Source organism: Myotis myotis, unplaced genomic scaffold (genome assembly GCF_014108235.1).
Source record: "Myotis myotis isolate mMyoMyo1 unplaced genomic scaffold, mMyoMyo1.p scaffold_m19_p_3, whole genome shotgun sequence".
NCBI lineage: Eukaryota > Metazoa > Chordata > Mammalia > Chiroptera > Vespertilionidae > Myotis > Myotis myotis.
The window spans coordinates 146,273,082-146,289,733 of NW_023416335.1; the positions used below are offsets into that span (position 1 = coordinate 146,273,082).

At 40.4% G+C, this 16,652-nt stretch overlaps 1 protein-coding gene and 1 long non-coding RNA gene across 2 annotated transcripts in view; both read left to right on the forward strand.

Moving 5' to 3' along the window:
- Window positions 1-2,793, forward strand: part of LOC118651380 — a 107,742-nt gene extending 104,949 nt beyond the window's left edge. Inside the window, exons 8-9 of the long non-coding RNA XR_004966225.1 lie at window positions 849-980; window positions 2,189-2,793. This is a non-coding gene — a long non-coding RNA (uncharacterized LOC118651380). The remainder of the gene's footprint in view (window positions 1-848; window positions 981-2,188) is intronic.
- A 3,255-nt stretch (window positions 2,794-6,048) lies between these two features.
- On the forward strand, window positions 6,049-13,525 carry LOC118650614 (mitotic spindle assembly checkpoint protein MAD2A-like). The gene is given in 3 exon segments (XM_036298974.1): window positions 6,049-6,172; window positions 12,937-13,413; window positions 13,416-13,525. Coding segments are annotated over 3 exon segments (711 nt in total).
- Window positions 13,526-16,652: the final 3,127 nt, after the last annotated feature.

Below are 16,652 nucleotides of genomic sequence, written 5' to 3' on the forward strand. Positions count from 1 at the left end.
TACCACATGATCTCACTCATTCATGGGTAATAGAGACCATTATAAACTTTTGAACAATAATAGATACAGAGGCAGAACTACCTCAAACAGATTGTCAAACTGCAGCGGGAAGGCCAGGGAGTGTTGGGGGGCAGGAGCGAGGGGGGTAAGAGATCAACCGAAGGACTTGTATGCATGCATATAAGCATAACCAATGGACATAAGACACTGGGGGGTAGGGGAGCCCAGGGGATTGTCAAGGGCGGGGGGGAAAAATAAAGGACACATATGTAATACCCTTTGTAATACTTTAAGCAATAAAAAAAAAGAAAAAAAAAGAAATACAAATTGGAGCCCTACCCTCTTTGGCTCAGTGGATAGAGCGTCAGCCTGCAGACTGAAAGGTCCCAGGTTTGATTCCAGTCAAGGGCATGTACCTTGGTTGCGGGCACATCCCATGTAGGGGGTGTGCAGGTAGCAGCTGGTCGTTGTTTCTCTCTCATCGATGTTCCTAACTATTTATCCCTCTCCCTCTCTGTAAAAAAATCAATAAAATATATTTTAAAAAAAGAAATACAAATTGGAGATGTAAATATACACCATAGGGAATATAGTAAATAATATCTTAACCATGTATGAGGCCAGGTGGACACTTGAAATATTGTGGTTGGGGGCATCACTCTGTAAAGTACATGATTGTCTAACCACTGTGCTGTACACCTGAAACTAATACAGAATGATATTGACTGTAAAAAAAACCACACCTATAAATCTGATTTTAAAAAATAATGGGATGCTTTTTTTCTTTTCCATAAAAAAGACAAACATTAGTGAAACCTTTCTCTGTCTCTCTCTCTCTTTGAAAAAAGATGTTCTTTGGCATTGAACTACGTAGCATGAGGATATTTTTCTGGACCATCAAACAGTCATTGACAGCTAACGACGTTGGTTTTGCTTAAATGACTGCCAGCATGACATCTAGCCAAGAACCATGAGACTCAGTAAGTTATGGGGACATCGGTATCAAACAGAAATACTTTCTCAGCAAATAGTTAACCTAAACATTAACCTTTTTTGAGAAAAAAAAAGAAAGTTTGAGGGACAGTGAGAGAGAGAGAGAGAGAGAGAGAGAGAGAGAGAGAGAGAGAGAGAAAAGGAAATTCTGGTTATTTGGTATTTAAAGAACATGCACCAGTGAAACAAACTACTTCAAGGGCCTTCATTTCATGAATAGGAAGTTAGAAGCAACAGTGGCCAGAGGCAATAAGGGTACTGACAAAGACTTTATAATTAAAGTTTGCACTTCGAGCAGTTGCATTAACATAAGTGGTAGTGTGTGAGGACCACTCAGGTAGGGAGCGGGAGCTCTGAAGGGGGTCACCAAACAAAGGAAGAATAAGGCAGATAGAGAAGAGGCTCTAGGCAGGAGAGGGCGGGGACTCTTCTTTGGTCCTGCCAGCTCATCTGTCCCTTAACAAGAGAGGATTAGAGCAAATTCCAGAAGCATTCCAAATACTGTTTGTAGTCTATTGCTTCATCAGTGTTTGCTTAGATGAATAGTGGAGGAGCAATATGCAACAGAGCATTTACCCTTTTATTGTCAATGTAAAGCCCTGAGTAAAGTCCTCCTTCAGGCACTGTTAATGGAACTGGGGAGAATTCAGATGATAATTGTAATGTAGCCTTGTTACCCTTGTAACCTGAGGGAGAGAGAAGGGGGGAGGGGAGGGAGAGAGAGAGAGAGAGAGAGAGAGAGAGAGAGAGAGAGAGAGACTGACTCCATGACCTAAGACATCCATTGAATGTAATTAATTAACTTCCCTCCTTTGTATCTAGAATGTAACTGTTATGTACTATTATCCTTAAAGAAGTGAGAATATAATATTCAAGTCATTTTTGGGTAGTGTTTAATTTGCTTATGGAACCTGAATTGAGAAGGGCTGCTAGAAAATTTCTTCAAAGGAGGCCTTGTCCTATCTAAATGTTTAGGTTTCTATGATAGATTGAGATGTGTTAAGCTATTTCTTCAAACTGGCACTTCATCCAGTGGCATCAGAATAGCTTCTAAATTACTGACTTTGAAGCCAAACAGTCATGGGTTCGGGTTCTCATTCTGCTGCCTCCAGGTTGTCTGATTTAGGGAAAGTTATTTATCAACACCTGTCATCTGTGTAATATATATGATGTAATAATAGTGCCTCCCTTGTAGGTTGCTGTGGTGATTTCATGAGATAATGCATGCAGAGCAGACCTCAGCACACTGTGAGCACTCAACACGTTCTCATTAACCACTGGAAGTGACAATCCTGAGTACCTCCACTGCATAGCTTTCCTCTTGGGGAGATGGAGAATAACACAGAACCATTAGACCGTCTCCTACTGAGTCATCTGGCATTGATTTTTCAGCTGCACATTCTGGGGACAAGCTGCATATCACTAAGGCCATAAAATAAAGGAAGCAATAATTCTCCTCTGACCACTCAACTGCTAAAATGCAGGACCTAGAATTTTACAGCCTCCAGGATAACGCAGAGAAAGCCTTGCAATAGGTCACCCTGTTGCTGGTTTGCAGACCGTTAGCTAAGGGGGAAGCTAGAGGCTTTGCACGATCCATTAGCACTGTGTTCTCTGACTTCTTGTCATAACCTGCACTGGTGTTTTATGAAAGAATTAACCCCAAGTAGCTTTTGCAGCAATAAAATAATATGCTGTGGAAGGCTTGCTCATTTTCTGCATGTATTTTACTTCCATGTAAGTCATGGGGAGTGAGAAAATGGTAGAGAACAAAAACATGTGGAGAGGCAGAGATACAAAGAGGGAGAAGTATATGTTAATTCTATTCTTCTTTACCTCAACCAGCTATGTGTTATTTTAATTCTTATTTTTTCAGACTACAAAAAAATATAGCAGGGCCAGTTTTTTACTATTTAAAAGACAATGTGCTGTTTTTCTTTCCAGTTATAAAGTAATACATATTTATTATAAAACATGAAAAGCATATGGAAAATATTTTTAAAATTCCATGTAATGTTATTAACCAGATGTAAATGTGTAACATTTTGGTGCATTTTATTCTAATGTGTCTTCTATGTATATATGTAGGGGTAAACATACATTTTTGTATTGTTCTTTTGAGTTGTCATTACCATTATTATTACCAATTCATCATACCACACACAAGAATAAACTCTAAATAATCAGATAGCTGAATGTTTAAAAAGTGATCTACACAATACTAGGAGAAAATATGATTGTCTCTATAGCCTAGGTGGGGAGGCAGGGGAGAGCTATCTAAATATGACTTAGATTTCAAATGCAAATAAAATTTTTATTTTTAAAATTGTTTTTGTTGTTGTTATGCAATTAAAATTTGTTGATAAATTTGACTACACAGAAATTAAAAACTTTTTCATGGCCAAAAACCCCCCAAACAAAACAAAAAAACCCCCACAACAACACTATAAGCAAAGTCAAAAGACAACAAATTCAGAATAAATATTTGCAATATATATCATAGATAAAGTACTAATTTCCCGAATATAAAAAAACTTATAAAGATTGAAGGAAAACGAGACCAAAAATCCTACAGAAAAAAGTGGACAGAGATATATACAGTTTATATATTAGCCCTTAAATATATAAAGAGATGTACCATTTTACTTATAATAACAGAAATGCAAATTGAAAGGAAACAGTTACTATATCCAATCATCAGATTGGCAAAAATTTAAGACTTAACAAGGCTGAGGTATAATAATAAATATATTTGGTTTTTGTGTGAGGTTTCCAGGCACAATGCTCCTAAAACCCATGAAATTTCCCAAGTGACTGGAGTGTACTTAGTAATTTATAATAAGCCCCTTTACATCACAACTGAGTTTATGCTAATGGGTGATTTAGATTGGGACCCCTAAATGGTTACAGAATGGGGCTGGTCACCAAGTGATTAAAAAGTTGGAACTTTCAGCCCCACTCCTGACTTCTGGGGAGGGGAAGAAAGTGGGGCTGGAGATTAATGGTTATTAAAATTCTTGAATAGGGAGGTTTCATGAGCTTCTGGGTTGCTAAACACGTTGAGGTGCGGGAAGGGTGATGCCCTGGAAGGGCATGGAAGCTCCGTGCCCCTCTCCCTATACCTTGCCCTCTGCATCTCTTCCATTGAGTTGTTCCTGAGCTGTATCCTTTATGATAAACTGGTAAAGGTAAATGAAGTGCTTCCCTAAGTTTGGGAGACACTCCTGTAAATTATCAAACCTGAGGAGGGGGTGTGGGACACCCCCAATAGCCCTAGGTCAGAAGGTGGCCCAGGAGTTCCTACCAGCTTCTGAAAGGAGAGCCATATTATAGACTAAGTCCTTAACCTGTGGGCCTACGCTGAGCATAGTTAGTGTCAGAATTGAAATAAATTGTTGGACACTCAGTTGGTGTCTAGAAAATCAGAGAATTGGTTGTTGGTGCCAGAAAACACCTCAAGGAGGATATGACAATACCTAACAATACTACATATGCCTTTCTCCTTTTAGTCAGTAACCTCACTTCTAGGAATTGTCCCTAAAAGTGCACCTCCAAGAGTATGAAAATACATATGCAAAAGGTTATTCTTGGCAACATTATTTGTAGTTGCAAAATATTGCAAACCACCTAAATGCTAAACATAGGAAATTGGTTGAATAAACTCTGATAATAATATACAATGTGGTATTATATAGCCATGTGTTTTTCAAAAGAAGCATATCTCTATGAACGGATATGATTTCTAGGATATGCTAAGCACAAAAGAATATCTATAGAAATGAGGAGTCCTATAAGAAATGAGGAGCCCTAGTTGGTTTGGCTCAGTGATAGAGCATCAGCCTGTGGACTGAAGGGCCCTGGGCAAGTACCTCGGTTGCAGGCTTGATCCCTGGCCCTTGTCGGGGCCCTTGCAGGAGGCAACCAATCCAAGTGTCTCTCTCACGTCGATGTTTCTCTCTCTCTCTGTCTCTTTCCCTTCCTTCCACTCTCTCTAAAAACCAATGGAGAAATATCCTCAGGTGAGGATTAACAAAACAAACAAACAAAAAAAGAAACGAGGAAATAAAACATCCTGCATTTATAGTTTTAAAAATTATTTTGCAAAAATAACAGGAAGGATAAGCCAAGCACTAAATAAAATTGGTTGCCAATTAAGGGTGGGGAAAATGGGGTGGGATAGAGGAGTGAATAATACCTGGTACTTCTTTGAGTACACAGTTTTGTATAGTTTTGACTTTTGGAAGCATGCTAATGTTATACATACATGGTGGGGCAAAAGTAGCTTTACAGTTATAAGTACATGAAACATAGTTTATTCTTGTATTATTATTTATTAATTATTGTATTATTTTCCATGTGAACAACTGTAATCCTACTTTGCCCCACCCTATATTTTAAAAAAATCAACAAATGTAGGGGGAATGCCTTAAAATTGAATGCAAACCAAAACAAGTGAACCCTCTGAGTTGCATATGAACAGCATAACCAGACTGAAATAGGTACTGGTGCAAATAAAACTTATTCAAGTTACTTTTGACCAAGGTACTTTTAATAAATATGGTGATAGGCAGAACTCTAAGAGGCAGGATAGAAAGAAGTTAGGGAAGGCTCTCGACAAGTGCAATGAGGAAGTAGGAATGGACGTCACAGGCAGATAAGCTGCTAGGTCCTCGCACTAGAGCCCCCACCTCCACACATGATCAAAGGGAAACAGTTTATGGCAGGAAATTCCTGTAGTTGTCACAGAAATTAACAAGAGCTAGCTAAAACCAGATCAATCCAAGATGGAGGAAAAGTTGACTGAAAAACGACCCTAAAGCTCATTTACCACCACTTTAATGAAAATTGACACCACAAGTAGAACAGGAGGGCCGAGGAGGACAAATGCCACGAAACTGTCAGAATGAACCATATGAGGAACAAGGCTCTCTCCTAACAAGAAGGCAGAGACAGAATTTAGCACCACAAAACTCAGGAACAACCCATCCTTGGAAGCACATAAAATCCCAAGAATTGACTGACTGCAGTGTGCAACTCACTCACGAGTTTGCCAACATGCACTCGGACGTGTACTTCGACTTCTGTCACATCAGTGCCCTAGAGACTTGCAACCGGGGGAGCAGCAGGCAGCGGCAGCACATCCACTACTGTGAAACTTATACCCAGCAAAGAGATGGCTGTAGTTGATCTAGTTCCCTACAAATAATAAAAGCACCAAAACCTTTGGCAGCCAGAGACTAAAGTAAATTAAATCCACATCAACAAGTAAAAGCCCCAAACAACACAATTGAGAGACTGAGACCAAAGGTGGGCCAGGTGGGTGTGGCTCAGTTGTTGAGCTTCAACCTATGCACCAAGAGGCCGCCAGTTTGATTCTTGGTCAGGGCACATGCCTGGGTTTGGGGCTAGATTCCCAGTAGGGGGTGTGCAAGAGGCAGCTGAGATCAATGTTGGTATTTCTCTCTCATCAATGTTTCTCTCTCTCTCTCCCTCCCTTACTCTCCCTCCCTCTTTCTCTAATGTCAATGAAAACAAGACGGAGGAATTTCAGAGCAAGGGCAGGGGTAGGGGGAGATTAACCAGGAATGTTATATGCATATAGTGTGGGAAAGGTGGGTGCGAGGTAGAGGGGGACCAATGGAAGAAAAAACAAAGAGACCTCCTGCAATACCATCAACAATAAAGATAAATTTAAAAAATAATAAATAAAATCAATGAAAACATATTTTAAAAACATATTTTAAAAAAAGATGGCAAGATATGAGAGGCAGGCCATCTGCTGTTGGGAACCCCAGGCACAACTGAAAATCAATGGACAGAGCTTCAGAGAGAGAAGCCTGGCCATCCCTGGGCTGTGCTAGCTCCTTGAAGCTACAGATGAGAAAGTTCAACGAAGCCTAGAACCACTGGGATCCTAATTCAGCTTAAACATACCAAGTTTACTTCTCTTTTCAGAGTTAGATTTTGTGTCCATGGTGAAAATAATCATTTACTGTGTAGCATGATCACATGTGTTCATAGGTATGTGAACATACTTCCCTATGTATTTGTAGGTGAACCCCTTTTCCTTTTTCCATCTCCCCTAGAGCTCCATGATGTTGCAAATAAGACTGATTTTTATTATAATAATAACAAAACTGACATTTTTTGAGCATTTACTACATGCCTAGAACTATACTAAGTGATTTTAAATCATTATTTACTTTTAATTCCCCCAACTCTTCATGAGATAGGCATCATTATTATCTCCATAATACCATGAAGAATATGAGGCTCAGAGATTAAGCAACTTTCCCAAAGTCACACATTGAGAATAGAACTGAATGAGAAACCAGAAAGGATTCCCAAGTGAGGAAAAGCTACCAATTATGGTGAAATTGACATAATTTTGACTATGAATTTTGTGGTATTGCCTTAGCTTGGGTTACCTAATAAGCAGAGCTTGAGGCAAGGAGATTATGGTACTTCTCCTGAATTAGGGAATGCATTTCCAGTCGAGAGGGATAAGGAGATTGTAGCAGAAAAGGGGAAGCCGCCCTGGCCGGTTTGGCTCAGTGGATAGAGTGTCAGCCTGAGGACTGAAAAGTCCCTGGTTCGATTCCAGTGAAGGGCACATGCCCACCGGGCTTGTGGGCTCAATCCCCAGTAGGGGGCGTGCAGGAGGCAGTGACCAATGATTCTCTCTCATCATTGATGTTTCTATCTCTCTCTCCCTCTCCCTTCCTCTCTGAAGTAAATAAAAATATTTTTTTAAAAAAGCAAAAGCAAAGGGGGAGCCAATGTGAGACTATGTTATCAGGTTGGCAGCTGCAAAGTGAGACAGAGTGTTCATGTCCACAGGATCATCCTCCAGGAAGTCACTTAAATTGTATCTCAAAATAGTCCTGAGAGAGAAAGGGGGAAGAATTTATCTGTTTACTGTCAACTCATGTGGTATTAACTCCTGGTACTTCTTGGTGACAGCCCTTGTTCGCACATTAACCAACTGTCTGATCTTGATAAAGTGACCTCATCCCTTTGTATTTGGTTTTTCTAATGAAAAAAAAAATTGTTTCAGGTGGAAAGAAAGAGCCATTGGAGTCAGAATAGGGGAAAGAAACAACTAACACATAGGAGTGCTGATCATGTGCAGGGAGCTTTACTTTTAGTCTTTACAATGAGACGAGACAGGCGGTGGTATCTTGATTTGCTCATGAAGAAACTGAGACAGAGGGGTCAGGTCTTCCCAAAAGTCGTAGAGTTAACAAGTTGCTGAGCCAGGATTTGAGCCAGTTTCATGCAACCTCTAAGTCTTTGTTCTTTCTTTGTTTCGTTTTTGAAAACAAATTTTGAATTACACAAACAATGGAAGTATTACTTGTAAAAAATTAAAGTGTTTCTGAAAAGGCTAATGTCTCCTTGGACAACTGTCCTTCCTCACCCTTCCCCATCCTGACAAACCTTCTCTTGTCACCATACATAACCCCTTGTCATTTTAGTGTGTATCCCTCCAAAGTTTTTCCTATGCATTTATACACTACATACACAACCCTAGCGTATAATTTTGTTTAATTATGTATGTGTATATTTTTTTATAAACAATGATGGTATCATTCTGCAAACATCTTCATGTAGCTTGTTTTTCCATTTAACTCTAAGTCTTGGAGACCTAGTTATGTTAGTACATAGAGAGCTATGTCTTTTAGCTGCTGCATAGTATTTCACAGCATAAAGATACAAGTTTATTTAGCCAGTTCCAGACTGAGGGGTATTCAAATTGTTTGTTGTTAAGCCATGTTTCTATTTCAACATAGGAGTCTGTTCCCAAAAATCTGTGGCATAAAGGAAATGAGAATAAGTCTGAGGATATAATAGTTCACTTCCAAAGAACTCAATTTATTAGGCAGTAAAATAGCACCAAATTGTGAAATATATATGTTACCATTAAAAGCACAGAGACAGTCTGGCTGGCATGGCTCAGTGGTTGAGCATCAACCTCTGAACCAGGAAGTCTTGGGTTGATCCCCGGTCAGGGCACATGCCTGGGATATGGGTTTGTTCCCTAGTTTGGGATATATCTCTCTCATCATTGATGTTTCTCTCTCTCTCTCTCTCTCTCTCTCCCTCTCTGAAATCACTAAAAATATATCTTTTTTAATATATTTTTTATTGATTAAGATATTACATATGTGTCCTTATCCCCACGCTACCCTCTACCCCCCCCCCCCCCGCTCATGCCCTCACCCCCCCGTTGTCCATGTCCATTGGTTAGGCCTATATGCTTGCATATAAGTCCTTTGGTTGATCTTTCCCCCTTACCCCCGCCCTCCCCTACCTTCCCTCCAAGGCCCGACAGTCCAATCAATGCCTCTCCGTCTCTGGGTCAGTCCTTGTTCATCAGTTTATGTTGTTCATTATATTCCACAAATGAGTGAGATCATGTGGTATTTATCCGCTCTCCAGTTCCATCCATGCTGTGGCAAATGGTAAGAGTTCCTTTTTCTTCTTCCTCTTCTTAAAGAATACCTTTCAGGATTTCATATAATGCTGGTTTGGTGGTGATGAACTCCTTTAGCGTTTTCTTATCTGTGAAGCTCTTTATCTGACCTTCTATTCTGAATGATAGCTTTGCTGGATAAAGTAATCTTGGTTGTAGGTTCTTGGCATTCATCACTTTGAATATTTCTTGCCACTCTCTTCTGGCTTGCATGGTTTCTGTTGAGAAATCAGCTGACAGTCGTATGGGTACTCCCTTGTAGGTAACTGACTGTCTTTCTCTTGCTGTTTTTAAGATTCTCTCTTTGTCTTTTGCTCTTGGCATTTTAATTATGATGTGTCTTGGTGTGGTCCTCTTTGGGTTCCTTTTGTTTGGGGTTCTCTGTGCTTCCTGGACTTGTAAGTCTATTTCTTTGACCAGGTAGGGGAAGTTTTCTGTCATTATTTCTTCAAATAGGTTTTCAATATCTTGCCCTCTCTCTTCTTCTGGTACCCCTATAATTCTGATGTTGGTACGCTTGAAGTTGTCCCAGAGGCTCCTTACACTATCTTCATATTTTTGGAATCTTTTTTCTTTTTTCTTTTTCGGTTGGGTCTTTTTTGTTTCCTCGTATTTCAAATCTTTGACTTGATTCTTGGGATCCTCTTGTCTGCTGTTGGATCTCTGTATATTATTCTTTATTTCAGTCAGTGTATGCTTAATTTCTAGTTGGTCTTTTTTCATATCCTCGAGAGTCTCACTAGATTTATCAAGGGCCTCACTAAATTTATCGGCGGTTTCCATAAAATTCTTGCAAAACCTTATAAACGTGGCCTTGAACTCTATATCCAGTCGTTTGCTTTCCTCCATTTCTGTCATTTGTGACCTGTTTCTTTATCTCCGCATTTTTTATGCTTCCCTGTGTTGGTAGAGTGGTTTTGTGTGCTAGGTGTCCTGTAGGGCCCAGTGGCTCAGCCTCCCCAGTTACCTGAGGTGGACACTCTTGGTGTACCCCCTTGTGGGCTTTTTGCACAATCTTATTGTAGTTATGCCTTGATTGTTGTAGGATCACTGGGAGGAATTGACCTCCAGGCCAATTGGCAGTGAGAATCAGCTGTGTCTGCAGTGGGAGAACTTCTGTGCTGAAGACACCCTTCTGGGGCAAGACTTGCTTCAGTGGGGCGTTGGTGCTCACTGAGTCTGCACCCTGAGTGTGTCCCTTATGGATCTGAGGAGTTGTAATCTGGATGGTCCCCCTCTGACCACTGGGTACACTGGCTCTTGGATCTAAGGAGGTGCTAATTTAGCCTCTGCCTGAGGTTACACAGCAGGAGCTACGAAGAGAACTGCAGATTCCCCTTCCTTTTTTTGGAGTTTGGAGGTACCCTGATGAGGCCCAGCTGTGAAGCAATGCAAGCCGCTGTGGGGCCATGGGCCTTCTCTTGGAAGTTCTGGGTCTGTCTGGCCCAGCTGCAATTCCTTAGGTAATTTTCAGGTTGCACAGGGCCAGGGCATTCATATGCAAAAGCCTCTGTTGCAGTCTGGGTGGGGCGGGGTCTCAGGGAACCAAAGGGCGGAGCAAGCAGCTATGGTGGATCTTCAGCCCTGCCCTAAGGGGCCGCGCGTCTCAGTGTCCTGGTAATTGCTGCAAGCACCTCTGAGGGAAAGCCGACCTCAAGTTCCAAGTTCTGCCCGCTGCCAGACAGTCCAGTTTCTCCCCGTATGAGTCCTGGGTCCCCAGAGACTTCCCGAAACCGGAGTTCAGAGCAGTGGGAGCTTGTGTCTTCCTCCCGATTTAAAAAACAGCCGCATCCTCAGGTACTAGCCCCTTTCTGCGCGCGCGAGCCTCCGTACCTCTGCACTTTACTTCCACAGCTCCTCTGGCTCTCAGTGTGCTTTTCTTTCCTTCTAGTTGTAGAATTTCCACTCAGCCAGCTTTCCTGTAGTTCTGGATGCTGTCCGTTCTGTCTTTATGTTGTTTTTTTTGAAGTTGTTGTGGGAGGCAGCAATTTCCCGGTGTTTATCTATGCCACCATCTTAAGTTTCTCCTAAAAATATATCTTTTAAAGAAGCACAGGCCTAGCTGGTTTGGCTCAGTGGATAGAGCATTGGCCTGTGGACTGAAGGGTCCCTGGTTTAATTCCGGTCAAGGGCACATGCCCAGGTTGTAGGATTGATCCCCAGTAGGGGGCATGCAGGAGGCAGCCAACCAATGATTCTCTCTCATCAGTGATGTTTCTATCTCTCCCTCTCACTTCCTCTCTGAAATAAATAAAAAAATATATTTTTTAAAAGCACAGAAACAAAGAGCCCAAACAAAAAGGATACAAATAGTCCAAGCAGGATAAATGTCTCTTAGGTTGCTGGAGACAAACCAGAACTAGTTTGTGTTCACTTAACTATGTGACTCAAGGCTTTCCATGGATATTGTGTTATTGTTGTTGTTTTTAAGATTTTAAATCTAATTTTAGAGAGACAGGAGGGGATAGGGAGGGAGGGAGGGAGAGAGAGAAAGAGAGAGAGAGAGAGAGAGAGAGAGAGAGAGAGAGAGAGAGAGAAACATCAATGTGAGAACGAAACATTGATCAGCTGCCTTTTGCATGCTCTCTACCTGGGCATGTGCCCAGACCAGGAATTGAACCAGCAATCTTTGGTGCATGGGGTGATGCCCAACCAACTGAGCCATACCAGCAGGGGCTGAATATTCTTGATTATAGAGGTTTATTCTATCATAGTTGAGATTTAACTTTATATCATGTAGTGCAGTAGATACTATATGTATTATATTATTTAACCCTAATTATAATGTTTAGAGCAGATATGATGTCCATTTATTGATGAAGCAACTGATGCTTCAAGAGGCTAAGTAATTTTGCCAAGGACGAAAACTAATGGTTCAACCAAGTTTCAAACCCAAGTTGCCTGACTCCAAAAGTCTGTCTTCTTTCCATACAGATCATCAATTCCTTTTAACTTGAGTTCGTTCAGAAGGACCTGATCATAGAAAATGGATTCTTACCTGATATAAAACCTGTCAACACCCTGTTCTGTGCTGACTCCTTTAGTTCATCTCATACTCCCTTCCCTGTCCTGGCCCTGGCCCTAAATTACTAATAATTCCTTCATAACACATTGCTATGAACTTCTGCACATACTGTTCCTTTTTTTTCTGGAACATTCTTCTACTCTTTGTCCAGGAAAATCCTACTCATCTTCCAGCTCAAGCACCACCTTTTTGAAACATTTGCTGTGGCATCCCTACTCTTACCTCTTCATCACCCCAAAGATTGGGTTAGTGGCCTTTTCCCATACTGCCTTGTGTTTACTTTTCTTAGAGAATTTGACATAATGAATTCTAAATATTTGTTATTTGGTTACTTTTGAAACGAGGTGGGGGATAGCTGCTGCGAGCCTGCGGTCATGGTGTGTAGTGGACGTGCACTGTGGCTGTTGGCCTGGCATCCCGGGGCAGCTCTCTGGGGAGTAAGGCTTCATCCTGTGCTGGAGCGCCGACATCGGGCCCGAGTTCTTCTCACTTGGCATCCACAGCATTTTACATCAGGGTGGCATTTATCCATCTGAAACCTTTACTCGAGTGCAGAAATGTGGACTCACCTTGCTTGTAACCAGTGATCCTGAGCTCATGAAATACCTAAGCAATGTGGTGGAACAACTAAGAGATTGGTTATACAAGTGTGTAGTGTGGAAACTGGTGGTAGTCATCTCAAATATTGAAAGTGCTGAAGTCCTTGAAAGATGGCAGTTTGATGCTAATTGTGACCAGACCGCCAAAGATGAGAGCACACCTGGAGAACAGTCTCAGAAAGCTATCCAGGATGAAATCCGCTGGGTGATCAGACAGGTCACAGCTATGGTGACATTCCTGCCACTGTTGGAAGTTTCTCATTCATTTGATCTATTGCTCTATTCAGACAAAGTTTTGGTTGTATCTGAAAAGTAGGAAAGTTGGGACCACAGTTCATTATCAATTCTGAGCAAGTCCATCTGCGTTATTTCACTGCTACCATCCACAAGGTAAACAGCATGGTGGCTGACAAAATCCCTGTCTGTGGCTGAAGATGAGCAGAGAATAATAATGGAATTCTCAAATGTGTTTCCTGAGACCAAGTAACTACAGTTCATGTTTCATTTCACTGATTAATTTTAGATTGGGAAAATCTAACATTATACTTTATTGAACTGTACATTTTTGTTCCATTTTCTGGTACCTGTTTGACTTTCCAAAGGGTTGACATTTTTTGCACACGGTTCAGAGAGAACCAGCAGATTACATCAGCACTGTAATGTCAATTCCTTTGAAGGTAGTAACTGGAGATGGGAAACTTTTGCTATAAAGCTAAGTGCTTTCCTAAATCAGACCTTTTGGTCAAGTAGCTTGACTCAGAAAATAGGTAAATATGAAACAGCAAAAGAAGTCTGAATATTCAGATTTGTTGTTTACGTCCTAAAGTTTCTAATAATCCACAATATTCCTAGAAGGTCCTTTTTGCCATTTATTTCATTTGTATAGTTCCCATATTGAAAAACTCTCTAATTGTTTTATTTTAATGTATATAATTTACACTTACAAAGCTGTCACTATTTGTACTGTTTAAATCCCAGTAATACAGAACTCTTAGTGCCTTTGTTTTATGAAGTCGAACTTTAAGTGGCATTGGTAAATGAAGTTAAATGTGCATGCTGAAATGCATACACACATGTTTGTTACCTGCCTGACTCCCTGTGCTGCAGAGTGCTCTCCTTGAAAGCAAGAACTGCATCTTATTCTAATTGACTCTCTAGCCCTAGCATGGTTTCCAACACGTAATAGGCATTCAATAAATATTCGATGGGTAAATCTTATAGTGTTGGTAAAAATGAACCTGTAAATGGGCTTTTAGCTCCATATATGATGATTGCCCAAGATGGTCACCTTAGTTCCCTCTGCTGGCTAAAGAACCAGCCTGTCGACTTTCCCAGCTCCTCCCTTCCTGAACTTGCAAGAGTTGTGTGTGTGTGTGTGTATGTGTGTGTATGTGTGCACACACACACACACACACACACACAAATGATAACATGAGAGATAGTGGCAGATGGGGTTGAGAAGCCCAGGTTAAGAAAGCCTGGGAATCTTAGAGACAAAGTCTCTACCTAGATGTGAAGGTGGAGGAAAAAGGAAAAATAAACCAAAGAACTTTATACTTATATACAAAGCCCATGGACATGGACAATAGAGTAGTAAAGACCTGGGAGCGTGGGTACCGGCTGGGTGAGGGGCGAAATGGGAGACATCTGTAATACTGTCAACAACTTTTTAAAAAGTCTCTAAAGACAAAACAGCCCCTCCTTATGTAGAGTCCAGATTTATTTTATCTACAAAGGGTAGGGCATTCCTCCACTCCACATGTGGCAACTAGAACAAAACGCTAAGAAAGAAAAGGGAGCTCAATTTTATTGAGGAAAAAAAATGAGTGCAGAACAAAAATAAAGATCTTCTGGGAAGTGCCAAAAATGTATCATTCAATAGTTTTAAAGAACAAAAATCAAAAGACCCCAACCAGAATGTATGAAGCATAAACAGATTGTGCAGATGATAAATGGCTCTCCTGCACAGATTCTTTTCATTTCAGTTACAGATAATTTGATGAAAAGAATTTATGTATTCCAAGTTTGCCAACATAGTTTTTGTTTTGACAGTTCAAGGAATGTAGCAACTTTCCTCTAATGAACTTTGAAGCCTCAAGAAGTAGAAATTTGATATTCTAGACAATGCTTAAAAAGTATTTATAGAACTGGAACTTACAACTTGTGTTAACTAAATATTAGGAAGAAAAAAATAGAGAAGCATCAGAAAGAAATTAGTATATATTCCAAAGGGCTGATATCTCCTTTTGATTATTCAATTATTGCTAAAAATAATAGATAGTAATAATTATAGCTACCAATTTTACTGAGTGCTGATGACTACATGCGAGGCACTGTCCAGATTCTGGCAATATAGTAGGTAGCAAAACAGATAGGTCTTGCCCTGGATTAATAGACATTATACAGATAATCACACAGGTATCTATACAATTATAAGGTTTGTAGGAACATAAGGTTTTTTTAAGAAAAAGAATAATAGGGAAACCTCCTCTGGTTGATAATCAGGGAAGACCTCTTTGAGGAAATGACATTTAAATTTAGACCTGAAGAATGAGAAAGAAGCAGCTAGGTGAATAGTGGTAGGAAAAGAATAATAGGCAGAGGGCACAGAATATGTAAATATCTTGACATTGGAAAGAGCTTGGCCTTTTCAAGAAACTGAAAGAAGATTTCAGTTGTTTTCCCATTGGTCCTTAGGCTACTTCCTGCCCCTGCCATGGGCCCGGTATGCCAGTGTTACCCCTGTAGCTTGTGTCAAGCTATCTTGTCAGGTGGTTCTCCATGTTTGGCCAACAGAAGGGACTGGTAGGAGATTAGAAGGTGAGCAAAAGGAAGAAGCTAGGATATCTCCCCCTTTTTTCTGACTCAGGAGAGCGTCTACCACTGTGGTGATGTTTTCTCTGTGACTTTAGGTTTTTGGCTTTGGGGCAAACATGAGGACAACCCCCTCCTTTATTTTGGAACTAGGATAGTTGGCTGGGGACATTCTTTACAGTTTAATGGCACTTTCCTGTACACAGGAATGTGGTCATTATTACAATCAACATAGTTCCTTCTTTCTAGAAGATCTTAAGTTTATAAGAAGGAGGGAGGTTAACATATTCACACATAAAAGCTTCATCCTTCTATCTTCCCACTAAAAGAGAAAAATAATACTGTGACCCATTTCTGGGACAGCTTGCAAAGCTATCAAATTTTTGGTCATGGGAGCCAAGATTTTTAACAGTGACTCACATGATCAGAAATCCACATGGAAGCAGCTGCCTGTGTTTTTTTTTTCCTGCTAATGATAGTGAGTGGAAAAGTCTACCCTTGGCATAGGAAAATTGCATGAGATCTATAGCAAGTAAGTTATATATTTACAGTAATAGTTATTAATTGGGCACTAATTCTGTTCTAGCTCTGTACTAGATACTTTACATACATTACACTTTCATGATAAATTAAAATTACCCTCTTACAATTGCATAAAAAATATCTAGGAATAAATTTAACTAAGGATGTAAAAGACCTGTGCATAGAAAATTATAAGACACTGAAGAAAGAAATTGAAGAAGAT